At 44.0% G+C, this 22,102-nt stretch overlaps 1 protein-coding gene across 15 annotated transcripts in view; it reads left to right on the forward strand.

Moving 5' to 3' along the window:
* The window catches only part of nfixb (nuclear factor I/Xb), a 133,031-nt gene that overhangs the window by 101,434 nt on the left and 9,495 nt on the right, over nucleotides 1-22,102 (forward strand). For 5 of the 15 annotated variants that reach the window (XM_086288004.1, XM_086288005.1, XM_086288010.1 and 2 more), the window contains 9 exons: nucleotides 3,370-3,435; nucleotides 5,193-5,267; nucleotides 6,194-6,314; nucleotides 6,571-6,606; nucleotides 7,073-7,203; nucleotides 9,546-9,620; nucleotides 14,830-14,958; nucleotides 19,156-19,331; nucleotides 20,839-20,986. In XM_086288004.1, the coding sequence (XP_086144130.1) occupies nucleotides 3,370-3,435; nucleotides 5,193-5,267; nucleotides 6,194-6,314; nucleotides 6,571-6,606; nucleotides 7,073-7,203; nucleotides 9,546-9,620; nucleotides 14,830-14,958; nucleotides 19,156-19,331; nucleotides 20,839-20,986 (957 nt within the window). The remainder of the gene's footprint in view (nucleotides 1-3,369; nucleotides 3,436-5,192; nucleotides 5,268-6,193; nucleotides 6,315-6,570; nucleotides 6,607-7,072; nucleotides 7,204-9,545; nucleotides 9,621-14,829; nucleotides 14,959-19,155; nucleotides 19,332-20,838; nucleotides 20,987-22,102) is intronic. The other 10 variants (XM_086288014.1, XM_086288012.1, XM_086288008.1 and 7 more) reach the window with 8 other exon arrangements.

A 22,102-nucleotide genomic window follows, 5' to 3' on the forward strand; every position in this document is an offset into this window, starting at 1 on the left:
TGTATCTACTTAGCTGTTAGATAATATTAGCCATGTGCTAAAAGCTGCTGTATGTTATCCAAATCCTCCTGAATGATCCACATTCCAGTGTAACACTGACTTTGGCTTATAGAAATATAGTAGCACAAACCTCATATTTGATTTATTAGTGACAGCGCGAATGCTACATCTGCCAGTGTTTTCCTGTAGTTCATCTTGCTCACGTCTCCTAAAGTGCTCATTTCTTTTGTTCAGAAGTTAATTAAACACTAAACACATTTTTTGTCTTATCCATACTTTGTTTACTGTGGCCCGAAACAGTTAATGACTTAGCAAAGTTGTAGCCTTCAAGCAAACTCCAGTAGTGCAAAAGTGCGTTACAATAAACCAGCTGAGGACGTCCGGCCTGCTTAGGTATGAGCTATTTCAGGAACAACAGATACTACGGTAGGCACTCTACATGTCTGTGTTTATTATGTCACAGAATGCAAAGCATGCCTGACTATGGGATGGCATTTAGCTCAAACCTGCAGCGCACAGCTGGTCGTTGGGTCAGATTAATTTGATTATTAAAAGCTCTGAGGTTTGCACCTCCTCCAAAGGGCGTTTGCTTTGGTCCGAATCAGAGTACGATGACTACGTTCATGTTGGCAGAAACAACCTGCACCAAGGGAGGAAAAAAACAGGGGTCAGCTCAAATGGGCTAAACAGTGAAGTTGTGAAAACATCCTTGGTTATGGGTTCCTTAGTCTGTTGGTAGGGCGTCCAACCACACATGTGCTATCAGTCACTTTGCAGCTTTTTGCTAGCAGAGAGAATTGACAGTTATTTTTCTCTCCGATGTGGGCACGTGGTCTTAAAGGAGTCTGTCAAACAACATTTTTCTTCATTTTCCAACTTTCAGCCTTGAATACAATTCCTTTTATTATAATTCTTTTATTCATGTAGCGCCAATTCACAAAAAACAGTCAGTTCAAGGTGCACAAACATGGTACAATGTTAGAAAGAAACCCTAATAATCACATGACCCCCTATGAGCAAGCACTTGGTGACAGTGGGAAGGAAAAACTCCCTTTTGACAGGAAGAAACCTCCTGGTGCAAATGAAGCACAGTGATAGGATAACCTTGGTTCATTTGCTAACTGTTGTTAAACATTGCACAAGTTTTAAGGATAGAAAGCCACCCTTCATTTGCTGGAAACCCTCAAAATCAGTTTAAAGTTTGAGAACTTGTATTGTAGTTGCAATCACTTCATTTACATTTGAAATTCGGTGTATATGTCGCTGTGATTTAACAAGAGAAACAGGAAAGTTCTCAAAGCCGAGCCTGGAGAGTTAAACAGAAGAACTCCTGATACAGTAAAGCAGGCGTGTGACAGAGTGGCTGTGCGGCCACCGCTCTGCGTTGTGCCAAGAGATACTTAAACAAAACAACACATTGAGCGCATGCCAGGAAGCTATATTATTATCTTCATTCGAACTAATTGCCAGGCCAAACAGCGACACATATGCACACACAGGCTTCAACAACCACTCATCATTAGGGACTGTGGTGTGCCATCCACGTTGTCATGACAACAAGGCAGTGAATTTTGGCTTGGATGCTGTCACACAGGGCAAGAGATTTTTCTGAGGCACGCGGGTTTCAGAGGTTTTGACTGTTTGCTGAGGGTTTGTCAGGATGAGCACTGCAGCGATGAGAAAGGCCTCAGGCTTCCTCCAAACATCGCCTCGTTTACCTTGGAGGACTCTCTTTGTGTTGCCCTTTGCACACTTCCTGTCGCTTTACGAGTGCGTCTGATATTTGTGATCAGCTGTCGAACTCTAACGGCCTATTAGCGTAGGCGACAGGATACTCACAGGATTGTAAACAAGCGTCCCTTTACTCCATCAGCGTCGCACGTCCTCCGTAGGTCTTTTTATCTTTAAGACCACTGGGGCTGTGTTTGAGAGTGAGTGTGCTTTGCAAGCATGTGTGTCTATTTCTGTGTGTGTGTGGGTGTGCCGTCAGCTAGCAGGAATGCATGGGTACCGCCAAAGCTAAGATGGCTGCCAAGCGCTAAGATGGCTGCCAGGATTCCACAGAGCGACAGCGCGCAAGAGAGAAAGAGACAAAACCAATGTGAGAGGAACTGAGGGAGAAAGACCTGAAGATGGACTCTTGTGCAGAATGAAGGACGAGTGTTGCGAGAAGGAAAGAAAAGAAGCTCTTCCTCGTGTTTCCCTCTTCCCAGAGCGATGAGGTGCTTTGGGTTTCTTTTTGTTTTCCTGCTTTTGGCACGCGACCGACAGGGTGAATAGTGCACCAGTTTGCTGGCACGGAACGCAACACTGCCACCCAAGATTAGGACACTGATTTGGGTTTAGAAGATGTTGAGATTGGGGGGCCTAGTAGTGGCTGCAAGGGGGCCACGTTTTGGATTGGGAGTCTTGGCCCAAGACGCCCTTAAAGGCTAAGTGCTTTGGAGTAATTGGCCTGAATGGTATATATGATACAACCATAAAACTCCACAAGGGTGCATTACACATCCGAAGAAGAATGGCAGCCAGCGAGCCAAAGAAAAGCAGCTGAAGCAGACGACTCTCTGAGCGCCTTCGTGTCCCTATAGATGGAAGCAATGCAGGAGATGCAATCCAGACAAAGTGCACATTTGACTAGTCAGCGTGGGCTGTTGAGGTGACACATCTGTCACTTTACCTAACTTTTTTACCTAGTGTTTGTAGCTGTGTGCACATGCAAACATTCAAGCGCCGAAAAGTTAGGTACACAAAGAGAGAAAAGATTTTTTAAGGTGATTCAACTCCAAATGATGCATTTCTAAAAGTTCTTGGGACCATTAGCACTCTGCCCAACATGAATGGTGAGTTTGAGTAATTGCAAGAAACAAAGATACAAAAACAGTTGAGTTATACACAGCAGTACCCAGAATACAGGAACGCACACGTTCAAAACCGCGACTCAGAAGCAGAGGTTTGTTTCTTAGGAACATTTGAGCCAGTTTACACTGTATTCAGATTCTATATTTTAGAAGGTCTTTCAAAAAAATGGCAAAGACGGTGCATCAATACCCAGAAATTACACGTACGCTGAGTTAATTGTTGGCATTAAAAATGTTTTGGGGGATTTGTAGCACTTTACCAAACATACACTAAGGCTGTGAGTACGATAATGACCAGATAAGAATCTACTAACGGTACTCTGAGCCTCGACCGAGTGCAAATATCTGCCTTTTTAATCTCAACACGTCTGTCCGTTGTCAGTGAAAAGAGTTTACCATATAGTTTCTCAGGAGACTCCTCTGTTCTTTACCTGCCCCCTCACCTTGGTCAGTGTCCAGACATCTGTCCACCTGACTCACCATCTTTCTTTCTTTTTCTCTCTCTCTGCAGAACAATCAGGACAATCAGACAACTCAAACCAGCAAGGAGACACAGATGTGAAGCCCCCACCAAACGGTAGGTTTACAAGTGCACGTTCCATTAATCTCACTCTACATGTGCAATTATTAAAAAACATACCTGTGCCTGCACGCAGTCACACCTATACAGTCATGCATGCACATGTATGTGCATTAGCCCTACACGCGGGCCTCTGTGCCTGTGCAAGTGCGTCCCAGCAGAGTTGGATCTAAGTTTATTATGGTAAGGCGAGCTGATGGTGCTGTAGCGTGGGGGCTGTGCTGGGTTTGTGGCAGGCCGCTCATAAATCACACTGACGTTCTTGGAAGATGGGAACCACATGGCCGCTGCCGAAGCTGAGCGCTGACCTCATGCGCTCTCCCCGCTGTGGTTAACCCCGGGCAGGGATGGAGTGAAGGAGCGAGAGGAGAAGAAATAAGGAGGGCTGAAAAGAACTGAATGAAAGAATGAGAGGCGAAGGGAGAAGGCGTGGGGGGGAGTGATGGACAGACAGAGGGAAGGGGGAGAGAAGGGTGTGGATTTAAAATGGATTCGGCCCCGGAGCCATAAAGCGATCCGCTTTACACACAGCGTAATACGACATGGACAACATAGTGTCGCATACTTAAACTTTACTTGGGGAACAGAAGTTCAGAATGCAGCACATTTAATTTGTTTGTACCATTTTCACCTGTGACGGTGTGTTTCGTGTGTAGACATTTCACTTACCTCGCTGTTTACATTCAGTTTAAATAAAATAAGAATCAAAGATCAGGTGAGTTCACTAAGCTTCATAAAAGCCTTTTTTAAAGACTTTTATGAAGCTCCTTATGTGAAAACAAGGTTCTTACCTGTTGTCAGCTGATACCAGAACATTATCAGTCATCAGGTTTCTAGACACCTGACAAATATCAGTCCAGTTTATTATGTTAGCTGCAAATTTATCTGCACGTTCTGCTGTCTGGCTCGTTGCTAGCTTAAAGTGATTTTGCATCTTACAGTATTTTGTTTCTTTTGTTTGTTTTTCTCTTTTTAGGCCTTTGTGCTCAAAATCAAGAGTTGATGGCTAAAATGTTAGATTTAAGATTTAGGCCAAGGGTCAGCATATTGGTCAATCGTCAGGCAGCAAGCGTCGAGGGTTTGTTGTAGCTCATTTGAAGTCGAGTATTGTTCATACGTGTTATTGTCGATAAAAGCGACACGGTGCTGGAAACTAACACAGCTGACAAGCAGTCAGATGATCGTAACGTTGAAACTAAGAACTGTTAAGAAAATGTTCCACTGACAAAACCCATCACAGGCTACAGCGCAGTGTAGTCGACTGAGAAGAAATGATGACTGTAGTTGTGAAACTTCAACACAAGTTATAATCAAGGTTTTGGTTACAGTCTCAACAGACTGAAAGGACAGATGTGCGAGGACGTGTGTATATCAGTGTTCCAGTACCTCTTATTAAACATGTGCACTTTATTATGCGTGCGCATGATATATACATGAAGATCGCAATGCGCAGCGCATCATCCATTACATAGCTGTCTGTGTGGAGATTACAGCCGCTTGTTGGATCTGATTGGTTGTGTATGTTGGACTGTCAACAGTCAAGAAAGTGAACACGTCCAAACCAAAGGCCTGTTGTACCTTATAGAAAACACATGGGCCCAGTGGATGACACCAGCAGTGTGTCAGGCCTTTCCACACGTGTTTTTCAGCCTCTTTCTGAGTGTGTGTGTGTGTGTGTGTGTGTGTGTGTGTGTGTGTGTGTGTGTGTGCATTCAGAGTGTAACTCACAAATGTCTCTTTCTCCCTTTAACCAGGCAACTTGAGTTTCCAGGACTGCTTTGTTACTTCGGGTGTGTGGAACGTAGCCGAGCTGGTCCGTGTGTCGCAGAGTGAGTCAACCACTGTCACCTCTCATTCTTAGTATATAGTTACTTATGTTATTATAAGTATATTACTCTATAACCTATTATAACTAGTAGTTTTGAGTAGCTGGATTGATTTGCATAATTATATCACTCGTACATTAACCTGCTAAGATCCGAACGTGCATTTTGAATTCCTCTTTGCTATCTGGCTCGATGGTGTTTGATAGAACGCTAAAAGTCACATTTGAGTAATGATGTGCAAAACTGAACACAGCAGCATTTTCCTGAGTACACAAACAAAATGAGAAACAACAAATGTTGAAAGAGCAAAATTTAGTATTGCGGTCTAGACCAGCCGCCCCCAGCCCCCGGGCCACGCACCAGGACCAGTCCGTGGGTCGTTTGGTGCCGGGCCCGAGAGTTGAGGCTCGAGTGTGAAATTTATGGTCTTCAGGGTTTTATCATTATTTTGTTATCATGTTTATCATTAACTCAGTGTCCTGTGTGTCATGAATAAATCTTTTTTTTGTGGTAGCTCTACTGGTTTTATTTTGTTGTATTTATCTGCGACACCTTAAAGGTCAGACATAAAGCGGTCTGTGGTTGGGGAAACGTAAAGGTTGGGGACCGCTGGTCCAGACAACCCAAAATGTGATGTTCCCATATGTGGACACCAGGTCCTACGAGGTTGAATAGAAGTTTAGCAAAGTCCTGTAAACATAATCGTGTCAGTGTCTCCAAAAATGGACTAGTAAGGCTATAGAGACTTTGAAATGAGTACATTTGTAGTGCTACTGAAACGTCAGAGTTATCAGGAATCATCTTCTGCGAAGCTTAAACAAAGAACTGTTTCTGCAGTCGACGGCTCTCTCACACTTTCAGCTTTTAATTCTAGTTTTTTTCTATGATGTGTCTCTTTTCTCTCGTTTCCTCTGTGTGCATCCCCTCAGCCCCTGTGGCTACAGCGACAGGCCCCAACTTCTCTCTGGCTGACCTGGACAGCCCCGGCTATTACAACATCAACCAGGTGACCCTGGGGCGGCGCTCGATCACCTCCACCCCCTCCACCAGGTACACACGAAGCACTCGAAACGCTCCTTCTAAATCTAATTCTGCCACTTGCTATTCTTCATTCTCCAACCTCTGTACTGTGTTTCCTAATGCTTAGCCTGCTCTGCTTTTTGATCGTGATCTTTCTCTCTCCTTCCTCGTCACTAACCCTCCTCGTCCCCACTCATATTTCCCACCGATCTGTCTGTCACCCGTTCCTTGTTTGTGTCTGTTTCCCTCTCCTCTGCCGTCCTCTCCCGCTCATCTTACGCTGCAGGACTGAAATGGAGCTTTATGCAAGTCTCCCACGGAGGTAGTTACACTCATTACAGATATCTCCCTTGATACTAATGTAGCACAGACCCCTGCATCACACAAAAGCCACACGCATGCTGTCCCACGTATACGCACACGCTGTACGTTCACAGCCCCTTTTATTTTATTGGTCACAGATGTATGTGTTTGTAGGAATGTGCAAACACACACAAAAATAGGCTCCGACATCACCAGGCACACTTTCTGCTTGCAGTTTCTAGCGCGCGGCTGCTTTGAGCCGCTGTAACATAATATGTCTGTAACATAATATGAAAACAAAATGTAGATAACTGAAGAGAAAAGGTGACTTTGTTTCATTTCCCTTGATTTAAGATGATATGACATTTATCAGTGTCCCCTGTACTAATTAGTTGTGCCTATTTATTTTAGTGGGAAACCCTGGCCTGCTTCAGATTGCTCTCATAATGAATCCCTTTTACTAATCTTTCTCCTTCCTCTCCCAGCTCCAACAAGCGCAAGTCCATTGACGACAGTGAGATGGAGAGCCCAGTGGATGATGTCTTCTACTCGGGCCGTTCCCCAGCGGCTGGCAGCAGCTCTCAGTCCAGCGGCTGGCCTAATGATGTGGATGCAGGTAGTCCCGCTGCAACTGCTGCATCAGATTTTGCACGCAATCCAGAAACTGTGCTGAGGTCCACATCAATTCAGAGGCAAACTTTAAACACTGGCTTCACCTTGAATCGTAAAGCCTTAAAAAAACAATTTGACATTTGGGGAAATACGTTTAGCTTCTGTAGTTTGATACTATTGTAATGTCTGTAGAGTAAACAAGAAGCAAGCACCAGCTGGTCAGCTTAGCGTAACTTTAAAAGAGGGAAACAAGCAGTCTGGTTTCAGCAAAAGGTCTCATTGCTAGCTGAGGTCATCAAAATGAGCATTATTATCTGATGTTATCTAGGCCTTGGTGCAGCGCCCAGTTCGTTCACATTATGAGGCAAGCCGCCTTTCTCCTGATTTATAAACAGAAGGTTTGGGCACTGACTTCGTTATTTGAGACAGCCATGTTTAATATGATCGTCTCCTCCTGTAACAGTGCATATGTGACAAAGCCCAAACTAGCCCCTCCACTTCCTGCTGTGTTTTGCTCATACTTACTGTGCAGCTATTAGAATGGTAACGCTCTAAATAACTCTCAGCAACGAGGCAAAAAGATGTATTTCCCACAAATGTTAAATTCCTGACTTGACATGGACCAGAAGCTAAAGCTAATTATGTTTCACCATCATACCCGCTTGCATCTATTTTGACTCTTCAATACTCGCCCCCCCTCATCATCCCCACTTGCACCATCTTTCATTTTCAACTTCTAATCCTTTTATATGCCATACCTAAATGGACCCCCCACCAAAGCATCATTTCTCACATACAGCAGGGACTTAAAGAGCCAGTAAAAAACACATTTTCTCAGTTACTCTAAACAGTTTGTAGAGATTCGGGGGAATTTGCAGAAATTTCAAGGTCTTTTATTTCCATCGCTGGAAATTCTGCCATCATCTAATGCTTAATGCATTTGAAAATTGTGTTTGGAAATAGGAAAAATGTCTTTCCAGTACCAGTTCTTCAAAACAAACAAGGTTTATTTACATCACACCACTGTTGTGATGGGATACAGAAAGAAAGCTGATCCTGAAGCTATTGGATAAAAGACAGAAAAAAACTTTTTGTTCTGGCTGAACTGCCCCTTCAATCAGACCACAAACTGAGGATAGCCTGCTGTCTAGTGTTTGTTGTCTGACTGTGAGAATAGCTGCAGAGATGGACACATTTAGTTTTTACGGCATTAGAGCTAACATCTATTAAGCTCACCTCCAGGACTGAGTGCACGTGTGTGCGAGTGTCGTGCATTAGACTGCGAAACACAAACATCATCTGCTAAATGTTTAGCAACTTTGTTTTATCAAGTGGGTGTAACCGAGTCCTTTACAAATCTAACTTAAAGTAAACCCACTGTAATGACTGTAATGTTGCATGTGGTGTTCCTAAGGAGTACTTTGAGATTTTGGGAAATACAGCAATTTACATTATTGCACAGCAAAGAGGAAGCTGTGCTAGCAGCCAGTTAGCTAATGCAGTGCAGAGACTAATTGGTCATGTGACTGATGGGCTACTGTCACGTGACACCATTGTGTTTCTTGCTTCAGTTTATCTCGAGGTTATTAAATGAGAATAAGTGTTTGTTCTTTGTTTTGTGATAGGCTAACTGGCTTGTAAAGGGCCATGAGGGCAAATTGCTCTTCTCTCTGTTTTTGTTTCTTTATATTCATTTGTGAATCTCAGAGCTGTTGGTTGACTAGAGCCGAGCTAGCTGTTCTTTTATCTATTTATTTTTTACTGAGACAACATTAAGCTAACCAGGAGCTGGCTGCTTCAATGCTGACTTATAATACAGACATCAGAAGGCCACCAGTTTTATCATCCATCAGTATTTTGCTTATTTCCCAAAATGTTGAATTTCTAATTTTTGAGTATTCTCCAGATACCTAAAAGTTATACCAAAATCCTGAGCGGCACTACTCCAACCACCCATTCACATGCTGAAGTCATAGCCACTCACTCTTTGGGTAACCGCACTGTTAACCATCATGATGGTGATCACGTCAAATGTATTTTCAATAGACTTAACATATATCTCTTGGGTGTCGTATTTGGCTTTGGGGATTTTGTTAAATTGCTAAATTTTCATGTATTCTCCGTCCCTCCCACTCACATGCTGCCATTTTAATACTGCCAACAGTAATGATGTAACTATTTTATAGACACTTGCTGCACTCTATAACATTAAAATCCCCTATTGCCTATTATTTAACCAGCCCTGTTTCTCTCTCTCTCATTCTTTCCATCTCTTTCGATGTCTCTTTTTCTCTCCTCCCCTCTTCCATTGTTAACTCTTCCCTTCTCCCCTGTTTGGCCTTTCAGTGCAGCACCATTTGGCCAGTGTGCAGGAGAGGAAGATTAAGCATGAGAGCGATGGAGTGCAGTTTCCTTACCATGGTTAGAACAACATTAAACATTATACTGTGTTCATGTATACATGCTCTACCTCCGCTCACACCACCCTCAGCTTGTGTACATCTCTTTCTGTCCTTTCTTCAAATCTGTGAGCTCTCAGAGCGAATCTGGGTTATTTTTCATTTGTCCCTCTCTTCTCTTCTCTTCATCCCTCTGTTTGTGTCCTGTTCTCTGGCTATGCTGCTGCTGGGTGGGGTTGTGTTTCTACCAGATGTCTGCTGTTGTCCATTGTGGGTTCACCAAAGCCTTTTGGTAGCCCAGTAGCTCCATAACATCTTCCGCCTGTCTGCCTTAAAGATGTAAATCTGTGAAAGAAATGTGATGTCTAGGAGGATAAAGACGTCTCTGTGGCATTGAGAACATGTCTGAATGCTCTTATACTGATGTAAACCCTAGTCTACATATGCAATTAGGTGCATTATCATATCTGAAAAACCACAGACTGCAAACCGAGTTTGCGAGGTGGTATGAGTTTGTCAGCGGCGTTCAGCTGAGTGCCTTGGGTGTTGTAATTTTGTTGTTGAGCCCGGAGAGAGAAAGCGAGCACTGAAAGACACAAAGAAGGAGGAGCGGGGTGTGTGAATGGGGGTTTGCTGCTTCGTCCTGCCGGTTGTTTAGACAGAGCTGTTGAGTGGCGTCCCACCTGCTGTAGGCCTGACTCAACCATCTCTGAAAGACAGCGCAGGAAAAACAACATACGACCCAAACAAACAAGACTAAAGGCACTCAGGTGTGTCATCAATGCACAAGGCGCCTTCTGTCTGCGAGACATGCTTACTCACTAACGCGCACATTTACAAATGACATGCAGACACATGCGTACGCGCACAGAAAACTAAATTTAAGCGCCTTCTCTGATTTACATTCACACACACATAAGCACGCTCCCCAGTCTGGAGAGGAGCAGCGTTCCGGTCCAGATGGCGCCTCCATGTGTCTACAGCGAAGGGAGCTACTGGGTTACAGCAGACATCTGTTCTGGTGATGGTGGTGGTGGTGTTGGGAGTGAGAGATGTGGAGAGGAGAAGAGGGGCGGAGGACAGGGGGAGGGGGGTGGGGGGAAGGAAAGGGGAGAGTCTCCGCCTCTGCGTGCTCAGAAGGTGATTCTCTACCTGAATGAAAAGCTCTGAGGCATAGCAGGTGATCATGTAATTCATCATTAAGTCCGCTGTCTCCCGCTCAGCTCTGCTCCGCTCTCTCCTTCTGCCTGCTTGCTGCTGCTGCTCAGTGGTGGGAAAGCCCACTATCAGCCTTTCAGTAAGGGAAGGAGGGGGTGGGTTTCCCGTGTATTTGTGATTTTGACAGAGATTACAAGCTAATTATCTGGGCATTAAATCGTCATGTGTGTGGCTGTCTTGCGGAGGTGTCCTTGCGCTGAATCTTAGTGTTTACGAGCGCTAATGTTGCGCGTGGCAGCGAGTATAATGAGGTGCTTTGCTCTGCTGATGTACACTGTTGTTCCTCGCTTACCTGAACGAGGAGTGCACGAGATCTGTCGTCTCTCTGTTGTGCGCGCGCACATGCTAGTGGACCAGTTCTGTGACAGTTAGGGGGTTTGTGTGGTCGCCAGCTTGTTAGCATGGCAAGACTACAGGGTCATGGGAGCAATTGGCTGCCAGTCTGTTAGCGCAGCGTGCCAGGAGCAGGACACAGAAATAACGTAGAACAAACAACTGTGTATGTGTGCGTGCGTGCATATGTGCAGACACACACGCGCTCTCTCACGCACAGATTAAGAGAGAGATCAGAGTAACTTCTGTTAGCTTTATCAGACAAAGCTTTCATTGGGCATCTGGGCCTCATTTGCTGCTCCTCACTGAGAAGCCGCATAGATAGATATTTCAGCAAGATAGCGACTAATTAGGGAATATCACAGAGACTAAAAACAATATGTATAATTTAAGGCTGTTTGTGCATAATAAGCTGGTTATAATTAAAGTTGGGATGTGGCAGCACAGAGTCTTGCCTATACGTCCAACAGAGGAACTGCAGCCAAACAGGCTTTGCTGCAGGGACGCATTGAATACACAGCATGTTTACATTCAGTCTCTGTGGCTTTAACACCATTTAAATTATGTCTTTTCATGTGTGTGTGTGTGTGTGTGTGTGTGTGTGTGTGTGTGTGTGTGTGTGTGTGTGGGGAGAAAGTTGAAGAACTCAGAAGTTACAAATTCATTTTATAAAATTAGCTAAACCAATGCAGAACCAGAGAAATGAACATTTTCTAAGACTTCCAGCCAAAGACTAGAGCTGATCTACAGAGAGCCATCCCTGTTTAACCCGTTCAGCTGAACATGGCTGCAGATAACCTGTGAAGAGACAGAGCCCTGCTAAAACCATTATTTAAACTTGCATCTACACAAAAATGCCCACAAGTATCAGATATTAGTCAAAATTAGGCATATCATGTCCTTTTATTTCCATTACGTTGAAACCAATCGTGATGGGAGATGTTTTCAAAGGATAATAAAAATGAAAATTACATCAAAACAGAAACGCTGCTGTTTGTGGTGGTCAGCTGCTTTCAGGTTGCTGCTGCAAGAAATCCTGCGCAGCTGCTCATTTGATGTGTGAAATAAAAAAGACACATGCTCACGGTGCTACGACAGTGACATCTCTGATACTCCCAAATAGTATTTTATTACAATTTAAACCCTCAAATAAAAAAAATCTGAACATGGAGCCGTATCTGTGGTCTCGAGTCCTTCAAAGATACTCCAGAGCCTGATTGATTCTGCACGTCTCCTGAGCACCGCTCATCATTGGGTACATCCTTACGTACTACTCCTTGAGATTTGCCACAAAACTAAAACCATCTGCCTAACATGCCAAACAGCTCTGACCTGTTGGGGTATGGACAGGGGACCTCATTGGGTGCTGTGATGCTCTGTCATTTTACAATTTTAAGACTTTGGAGGCTTGAAAATTTGAGCTCTTACGTTTCTTGAGCCATTTGTGAGGAGTTTGGCAGGCATGCTGCCTGCCAGCAGGGAGTACAGTAGTCATCACGAGGGAAAGGGTGGGCTTGGTCTGGATCAACGTCGTGGTGGGTAATGCATGTCAAAGTAACAGCCACATGTATGACATCATCCAAAGTTTCCAGCATAATATTACATTTTAATGGCATTATAAATGTTACTCACTTCACTTGCCAGTGATTTGAAAGTTCTGATTGCTGAATATTCCACAGTCTGTTAACAGTAGATTGCAGCTTTACTGTACTAGCTGTAAATTGGTTGTAATATGCCCCCAAGAAAGCATCACCAGATGGATGATATTTGTCTCATAAATCTATCGGTGAATAAAGTGCATCTCACCCTCCTCGCCGTGTCCGCTCCTCCCACCTACTCGTGAAGTCACGTGACGTGCCTATCTGAACATAAGTGCCAGCGCCCACCTTTTTCTGTGCTTATAGGTGCCCACACAAGCACAGCTGCACCCGTGGTGCCTGTGAGCATTGTGGCTAAATAGTGATAAAACATTTCCCAGTTTAGCATTTAAGAAAAAGCTGTTTAGAAATCTGCTGTGTTAGACTTTACAAGCTCAGCTCATAAAATCTATTTCCACATCTCTCGGGCCGTGTTGAAATGATCCACGTCTTTATTCGAGTGTGTTTTTTTTATATGTGTGAATATTGTGTCGCTTAGTAGTTTACGGGCGTCCTTCTCGCCAAGGTTGTTTATCGCTCTATTCTTTCAACCAAATGTGAAGCAAAACACGAGCTCCGCATGTTCCAGAGAAAAGTAATGAGGTCTGTGTGTCCATGCTGATGTACTTTTCTGTACTTTAACTTCCTCATTATTCTCTGTTTTATGGATTTTTTTCTTTCCAGAGTTTTATTTCAGTTTATATTCAACATTGCGGTTCCACGCAGAGGTCAGATACACCATTTGGCACCGTTCCTCAAACCCAGAAAGTCTAAATTGTGCCTTTGGATTACCATACATCAAAATAAATTCCCTCAGCACCCACCACACAAGGCCTTGATCACAGAAGAGAGCCTCTTTTATCTGTAGCTCTCACACTTTTGGCCATGTTTCTGGTCCGCTGGTGAGCTGGGCCTATACTTTGTGTGCCCCTTTTTGCCAAACTAAGGGATATTTCATGCAGGCTTTTAGCCTCGGCCGACATTTATAGACAAGGGGGGACACTTTAATATGTTTGTCTGTGTGTGCCGGCCATGCCGTCACCGCTCCGCTCCTGCTTAACTTCTTCCATCTTTCTACAGCTCTGCCATCTAGCCTTTACTGGCAGTTCGCCCGGTGCTTACCACCCAGCCTGAGCAGCTTGTGTGTGTGCGCGCGTCTGTGTGTGTGTATATAAGTTCAAGCACGTCTTTATGAAATACTATAAGTCAGTAACATAAAATACCTGACAGTCAGATATGCAGAAGGGCACTACATCAGAGGATCCATTGATGTATGTTCTGGCATGCTCGTCTGCAGCTATATGTAGTTGCACAGCTCATGCTGGCATTGAATCGAAAGCACAGTCTGCCCCAGATATGAGGCCATCCAGAATCCCATTCATTCTAAAGAGGCATCCTGACAAGTGCAGTGAGTAGGTTGGTTGGCATGTTTGTTGACTGCGTTCCTGAAGTTCTCTGTAGCGACGCCGGGCTCTGAGAGCGTTGTCGTGTGGGATTAGTCGGGTAGTTTGCGCCTCACAAAGGAGACCGTTTGATTAGATTTCAGTGGTTAAAGTAAGCAGGGGGATTGCTGTGTTGTTCATACACTCAGTGGTGACCATAGTTGAACTGCTATTGCATTTCCAAGCTCTCCTCTGTCCTGACGCTGTGCCCCCAGCCTCTCGACCTGAACCCGACCCACCCCTTCCCCTCTCCCGTCACCTCCCTTTGCTCTGAACCCCCGCTGCTTCGAACCATGGCCTCTCACCGGACCCTGCCCTCAGCCCCCAGACACGGTACAGCCCGCTGACTGTACAGACACAGAATAGACAGGTTGTGAGGACCCATCTGTATGTTAAGCCAATCAAACAAATCAATGAATGAATCAGTCGATCAATCCATTGATTTCAGTCGATCATAATCATTTGATTCTTGTAATCAAATCTGACAAAGTCTGATAAATTTCTTTTTCTTTTTTTGAGTAGAGTCAAAGTAAGAAAAGGAGCCATGTTTGATTAAAACCTCGTCTCTGTTCTGCCATTTTGTTGATCCCCTTTTTGCCAGGACTCTCGTCGCCTGGTTCACTTAAGAAGCCGGGGAAATTCGATTTCAGCGCCCTGTCCTCCCAGACGAGGTCCCCCCGCATGGCGTTCACCCACCACCCACTGCCAATGCTGGCGGGAGTGAGACCAGGTGAGACCAACCCAGCTCCCGATCCCCCCCTGATCGCCCCAACCCCTTCCTCTCCCCCTCCTCACCATCTCCTCCTACCCACTTCTCACTTTTTCAGTGCCCCCATCCCCCACCCTACCCCTCTGTGGTTTAGAGCTGGGGGCGTTGTCTTTGGGAGATGGGAGTGGCTGGGAAGCTGGCAGGTAACTCTATGGGTCTGTGCCTCGTCCTCTTCTGCCTCCTCCTACCTCGTAGGGTGCAGGTCTTGCCGGTGATGGAGCTTGCAGGGTTTCTGGGTGTGGTGTGTGGCTTCTCTAGTTCTGTCTGGTGGTGGATGGCTGTTAGTTGTACTCTTCTGTAGATTGCCTCTGTCTTCTTAGAGGGATTTGGTGGATATTGCAACCTGTTCTGTCAGATCAGTCAAGATGTTACATGAATAAAACAGCTTCCTCTTACCCATCCACTCCCAGTATTCATTTCAAGACTCCTGGATGGCAAACCAGTCTCAGGACCACAGGTGGAAATGAGTAATGAATAAAGAAGCTATTGTTAGGATTTTTGTTTGTTTGTTTGCTTTGTTTTTTGTTTTTTTTGGGGGGGGGGGGGTCCAAATTCAGATTTTCTCACGATAAACATGGACAAAATTTCAAATGAATGAGGTAAGTGTACGCACGACTAATCCCTGTGAGCCAAAGGCCAAGGCTTCAGGCTGTTCTAAATACCACGTAACTCTTGGCTCTGCATGATGTCACAGCTTTGGCTGTGAGCAAAGCAACCTCACCTAGTCTTTGTTCGAGCCTCCTGGCAGCCAATCAAGGGGGAAATGAAGGCAGGTCGACTAGGCTATGACCAGGCTCAGCAAAAAAGAAATAAGCATTACTTCAAACTGTAAAAGATGCAAAGCTGCCCTAGTACAGTCCAAGAGCTGTAGAAGTAGAATTGTTGCATTTTTATTTTCTAGCTCTGAAACAAGTTTGACTCGTTGGACAAAAAGACCTCGATGACTTCATAATGGGCCAACAGGTTATCTCATCCTGGCTGAACGCTTTACATTTTTACCAGAAAGTCAGAATTACTTGAAGAGTGGGTTCTGAAAGACGCTGTTGAGTTATGGGGTCTAGAGCTTCCCTCATTAGTACAAACTAAAAGTCACTATCTCAGCTTCTATTTGTTGGTCTTAAACATTTCCTTTTAATGTCTGACGGTAATGACGCCAACTGCGCAACTGCCATGGTCTCAGATCCCCAAACTCACTGTTGGTTTGTAACAATTTGATAAATTCCCGTTTTTGTTTTGTCTTAAACGGGGTCCTTTTATCAAAATCTGCAGGCTGCAAGGTCATACTGATACCTAGTGGTAACAGTAGTGAATATGTATCATTCCAGACAGGAAGGAAATCAGTCATTCATTCAAATCATTTTTGCTTCATGACCTTTAATTAGTCAACTAGTCACGTTACGGGTTTTTTTCTTGAAATTCCTATTGATTTGCTTCCCTTTCCAGTTTGGGAAGTCCAGGTTGAACACGTAATTCAAACTAGCACGGCCACAAAGTGATGTTTTGAGTCTGATCTACTGTGTACCAGATCAATCTTTAAACCCTGCCACTTTATTTACACGTGGAGCTAAAGAGCTTCCAAATATAAATACAGAAATCATAATTTTTTACCAGTACAGATCAAATTAGAGACTTTCTCTTTTTTATGTACTTTTCTAAATTCACAAAGTAAAGGAGCTCACTGGAGATAATTACCCTTGTGCTTGCGCTACATCAAAGGATTTTTTAGTCACTGAGCAGATGTGAGGTTGACCGCCATGTCATTAAACCCTACTCAGCGCTTGTTGACAGAACCTCTTGAGATGTGACTACAGCAAATCCAGTCTCCACACACACATACATGCACTGTTAGTGTTCACACCATCGTGCACACATGTATACAATATCCCATCCTTGCGGTGGCCAGAGGTTCTAAGTTACACACTTTGGGATTTGTTTTTTTTATACAAACTGTGGCAGCGTGCACACTGGGAATGCTGCCATGCTAGTTTGAAAGTGGTTACCACATCATCAGCATTGTTGTTATTCTACGTAAAAGACAAGATCCAAGAGATTTAAAGGATTGAAAGTGGGAATAAGGAGCATGCAGGGCCCAGCTGTTCATAGCAGCAACGGTGCTAAAGGGTGGCTTTCATGGAGTCTCTCCCTTCAGCCACGTCAGCCATGGTTCCACTGTTTTTTGCAAATTCCCTATATAAAAAAATCTGTGTTTGTATTGAAGGACCATGTGCTAGTTAGCAGATGAACCAAACAAATTATAGTGTATGTAACAGACAGTTTGGATGTACAGTTTCAAAAAGTATTTGAAACACTTAGCTAGCAGGAATGTCTAAAATGCTGGAAGAGCTCAAAATCATTTCTAAATGTTAAAAAATTACACAAAGCTAAATACATGTTTCTGAAATGACAGATAAATTCTTACACAGCTAGCTGAAAGTAACAAAGATTAGTTGGCTGACGTTGTAAAATAGTTAGCTAAAGTAGTGCAATAATGAGTGGAATACCTACAAAAATGTATATCTGTTATCTAAAAGAAATGAATAAATTGTTTCCACCATTAGCTGAAAGTAAAGGAAACGTTTTAAAACAGCTGAGGTTAAGTGATAAATATTAGCCTTCAAGTAGTGACCGTTTGGTTTAAATGTCCAGCTTCTACCACCCTGGATATTAGCATAGCACGGTTAGAAACTAAGCAAACACGGATATTTCAACTGTATAAGAAGGATTATAATGAATTTATTTAGCAATATTTTAATATCTTAACATTCTTAATACCTCTGTGACATGTCAGGTGGTATCAGTGAAGGGCTCGTTGGGCTTTGCCAGTTTAAAGGCAAATATGATGGGAATCAAAAGAAGGTGAAAGTATGAAGGGGCCACCACCACCCCATCCATACTCCCATACCCCCAGCATTTGGCCTTCACCCAGTGTCTAATGGGATTAGTATGCGACTATAGGAGCAGGGCGACTGCTTCACTTGGGAGCAGGCAGCCTGGCATGGAAGCAAGGTGCTGCTGGGCCCTGAAGCATAGGCCCTTGTCTGGGGGGAATGCAGCAGGGTTGGCACCCTTATGAAGTGCACTCACACACAATGTATAAGATGCAAGCACTAAAGAGCATTGGCAGCCCAACGTGGGCAGCTGGGGGGCCTGTATGGGATGGGGTGGGTGTTAAACTGGCACAGCTAAGAGAACAGGCTACTAATACAAAACAAGGAGATTTAGTAATGGATATAAGTCTGACAGGGAGGGCTTTGTGCTCGGTGTGGTAGGGCTCAACCAACTGCTCCCCTTTCGCACCTCAGACATATATTCATCTGTTTGGTGTGAGTTTCACTATTTTCTTTGGTGAAAAACAGAATGTTTTTTGTTTCTGTAAGCTTATTAGCCACAGAATACAGTTATATTTTGCATCTCCGCACCTGTCGTGCACATACACAGATATAAAGCTCACAAGCCATTTAGCAGAAAAAATATTAACTCAGATTTAGAGAGTATTTACAGATTAATTCTGTCTTAGAAACAAAATGTGTCAGATAAAAAAGGCTTTAGTATGTAAATGCCAAAATGCATCAACACCAGTGAATCACACCCTCAAAAACAGCACACAGGAGCGCAGGCATTAAGACAGGCTAATATAAGACACTCCTCAATGATCTCTTTGTGTTTTTTAACAGGCTTTTTGGATCTGATTTCAAAATGCAGCGCTTTTATCTGCTGAATTTGTGCCCATTTAGAAGTGTGTGCAGTCTGAACGGCGTTGCCCTAAATTGTTACATTGTCTCAGTGAGTGTTCAGATGTGAATATGTGTGTGTAAAAATCTCTTTCCGAAAAGTTCATTGTGTTCATCTGGATGCAGCGTTTCATATAAATTTCTTCAATAAAGCTGTAAGGGTTTACTGGAGGAGTCATAAAAAATAAGCAATGCATACAATACCTATTAACTCGAAATTAGCTTTTCCTAGAAAAACCGAGTTCCTTTCATCTTAAAACCAGATTTAAGTTTTATTGTTTCCAGTTGCGATGTGATATTCTTGCTATCATTTGGTGGTTGCTCAGTTCATCTCTCCCATCTGTAAGAATGTTTAGAAACTCAGCGGTTCGTGTCCCGCTCTTCCTCTGCTCGTGTTTCCTCTAATACCAAACGTCTGTGTTTACAGGGAGCCCCCGTGCTTCAGCCTCGGCCCTGCACTTCCCATCTCCCTCCATCATCCAGCAGTCTAGCCCCTACTTCACCCACCCAACCATCCGCTATCACCACCACCCTGGACAGGATCCCCTGAAGGAATTTGTGCAGTTTGTCTGTGCCGATGGCTCAGGGCAGGCCGCTGGGCAGGTAAGACCCGCCACCAATGAAAGTAAACATGATTTATGTAAATTTGACAAGCTGAACGCGTTCTGTACTGTGCAGGAGACACGGCACGAGATTGATTGACAATGGTCTGCAGCCAATCAGGATGCAGGACACAATGCGCTGTAAAAAAAAAAAAAAAAGAATGCAAAATTGCACACAAAAAAATCCGTGAAACAGCGAGACCGCGAAAGCTGAAGCGCGTTATAGCGAGGGACCACCGTATGTTAGTGAAACAGTGCAGCATACGGAAGCTGTGTGCATAATGAAATCTGTGTTTGTGGCTCGTCTTTCTCAGTTAATTATAACGTAACATGATGTCAGGTTCACCAAATGAGAGGTATGCACATTATCCCTGAGGTTCTGTTGGTTTTTGCTTTTTTTCTCGGATCATGTGACTGACAGATGTGATACATATTCAAGAATAGTGCTTGTTTTAGTTTTAATCCTTCATCTGTCATTTTGGTGCTTGGAGTTAACTAGTTTAATAGATTTATAGGTGAGAATTTGAGCAGCTTGAATAGACGTATACAAATCTCTTTCTTTTTGTCTTAATTTGGAAATTTTGTTGTAGTTGCACATCTTGATCATACCTCATTGGAATCTAATGACATATTCAAAAGTCTAAAAGCTAGTTCAACTGTAACTATGGTCCTAAATTTGAAATCATGAATGAACCATTATACTATTACTTTGAATAAACTAGGAATGGCAGAGAGCTTCTTTGACGATGTGTCCACCTACATTATAGGGAAATATACCCACGGCGACACAAATACAGCACACGTCACATTCGTTTACTCAGCTGGTCTACAAATCTTTGTACTGTCTTGTCGATGTCATTTTGCCGTTTCCTCTTTCAGACCCTGACGTTCCCCCTCCTCCTCTTTTTATTTCTTTCTTCTGCTCCACCCAACCCCTCAGAAATTATAACCATCAGCACGAGAATGAATCAGTCACGGCACACTTCAAGTCAAGCATCCCCGCCCTGTGTTGTGTCATCGTGTTTCTGTTTTCATTCTTAGCCGTTCTGATTTTAGTTGAAGTTTTGGTTGTTTGGTGCTGCTGTTGTTGGTGGTGTTGTGCTTGTGTAGAAGAGTATCCTTCCATGGTTTTGATTTCTTGCCATCTTCTGGACGAACCCAGTCAAACAGTTTGCTCACTTCCCTCCTCCACTCCTCCTCCACCCGACACGGACCACCCCTGTGGAACCTCTCACCTTTAGCTCCAACTCCTACTCCTTTCAAACCCTGTGGTGATTATTATTTTTCACACCTTCATGAAAGATGCCGTCCACATACATCATTCCTTTGGTTGTTGTTTCCCACCCTCCTCCTCTTCCTCCTTCCACCATCGCTCCCCCCCTCCCACTCCTCCTCCCGCCGTCATGGATATTTTTTTGGACCTGGCCTCCCAAGCTGCGTCCTGTTTTCATTCCGTGTCTGCGGATTGTCGCATGTCGCCCTCCTGACCCTATTTGTGTTGTCTGCAGCCAAACGGGAGCGGCCAGAGCAAAATGCCAGGCTCCTTCTTGCTGCCTCCACCTCCCCCAGTGGCCCGCCCAGTGCCCCTTCCCATGCCCGACTCTAAACCCAACAGCACGCCCCCTGACGGCGGACTCTCCTCGCCCGCATCTCCGTGTAAGTGACCCCGCAGAGACCGTTCTCAAAACCAAACCAACACCAAAAAAAAGAAATATAAAAAAACAAATCAGAAAATCCCAACCCTCTCCAGGCAAAGGACCTTTGTCAGTGTTCTTCCTCCAACTTCGCCCCATCATTGTGTATCCAGCATCGCATCTCCCTAGCCCCGTGGAAGGCAATAACAGCAAGCACAGAATATACTGTGGAGCACAATAGAGTAGATCAAGGCCATCAAAGGTTTGGCTCAAAGTAGTCTTCATTATGGACTTGGGTGGCATTCATCAGGGTTCTGTATTAGGTCCCATGAGTTTCAGGAGCTCTACATGTTGAACCCATTTTGCGTGGCCTGGTGTGAGAAAGCTACATCACCGCTCCACTTCTTCTACTTCTAAATCCTCTTTTCTTCCTTCTCTGGGCACATCGCTAAACCTCGTAAGAAGATTTTTATTTTTAACTTATTGTTGCTTATGAAAGGGCACAAATTTAGGGCAGTTAATTTATATGGACTCCAAGAACATTCCAGTAGAGATTGGGACACCTTATGGAATAACTTACTGGTACCTCTTTTGCTTTAGCTTCTTTTGTTGCATGGTAGTTGTTAGAGAGCAAGAACAGGGTGTGCATTTAAATTTTTGTCAGTCATACAGTACATTCTCTCACCTGTGGTAGGAGGGGCACTGGATGGAGCACTTTTTTTGTTTGTTTTTAGCTCTCCTTCAAATATAGTGTTTTTGTTTTACCCCCAGTCAGCGTCTCAAAGTCTTCTATGTCTTATCTATGTTATTCCAATTCTTAGAAACACATGGATGTATATCTATCTTCCTTCCTGTCTCTCATTCTTGTCCTCCCTTTCCTCCACTCAAACAGACACACGTATGCACAAGTCTACACACTACATCTCTGAATGCCTCAGTGAGATTCAGATTCTGGAGTCCGTAGGGTACCTCAAACTGCCCTAAATTTGTCAGAGACGTTGATGCCACTGGGTTTTAAATGTCCCTGACTCCTCAGTGTCAGAATTTCAGTGTGCATAATCGCTTCCAACGAAGTTTATCAAGTATCCTTAATCACCCGGGGAGATCTGAGTTTGCATGCCAGATTTCCATGGGGTCT

This window comes from Aulonocara sp. 'chitande type north' Nkhata Bay, linkage group LG4 (genome assembly GCF_057382095.1).
Source record: "Aulonocara sp. 'chitande type north' Nkhata Bay isolate Kocher_YH1m ecotype deep benthic linkage group LG4, A_spYH_male_GT1.1, whole genome shotgun sequence".
Taxonomy (NCBI): Eukaryota; Metazoa; Chordata; class Actinopteri; order Cichliformes; family Cichlidae; genus Aulonocara; species Aulonocara sp. 'chitande type north' Nkhata Bay.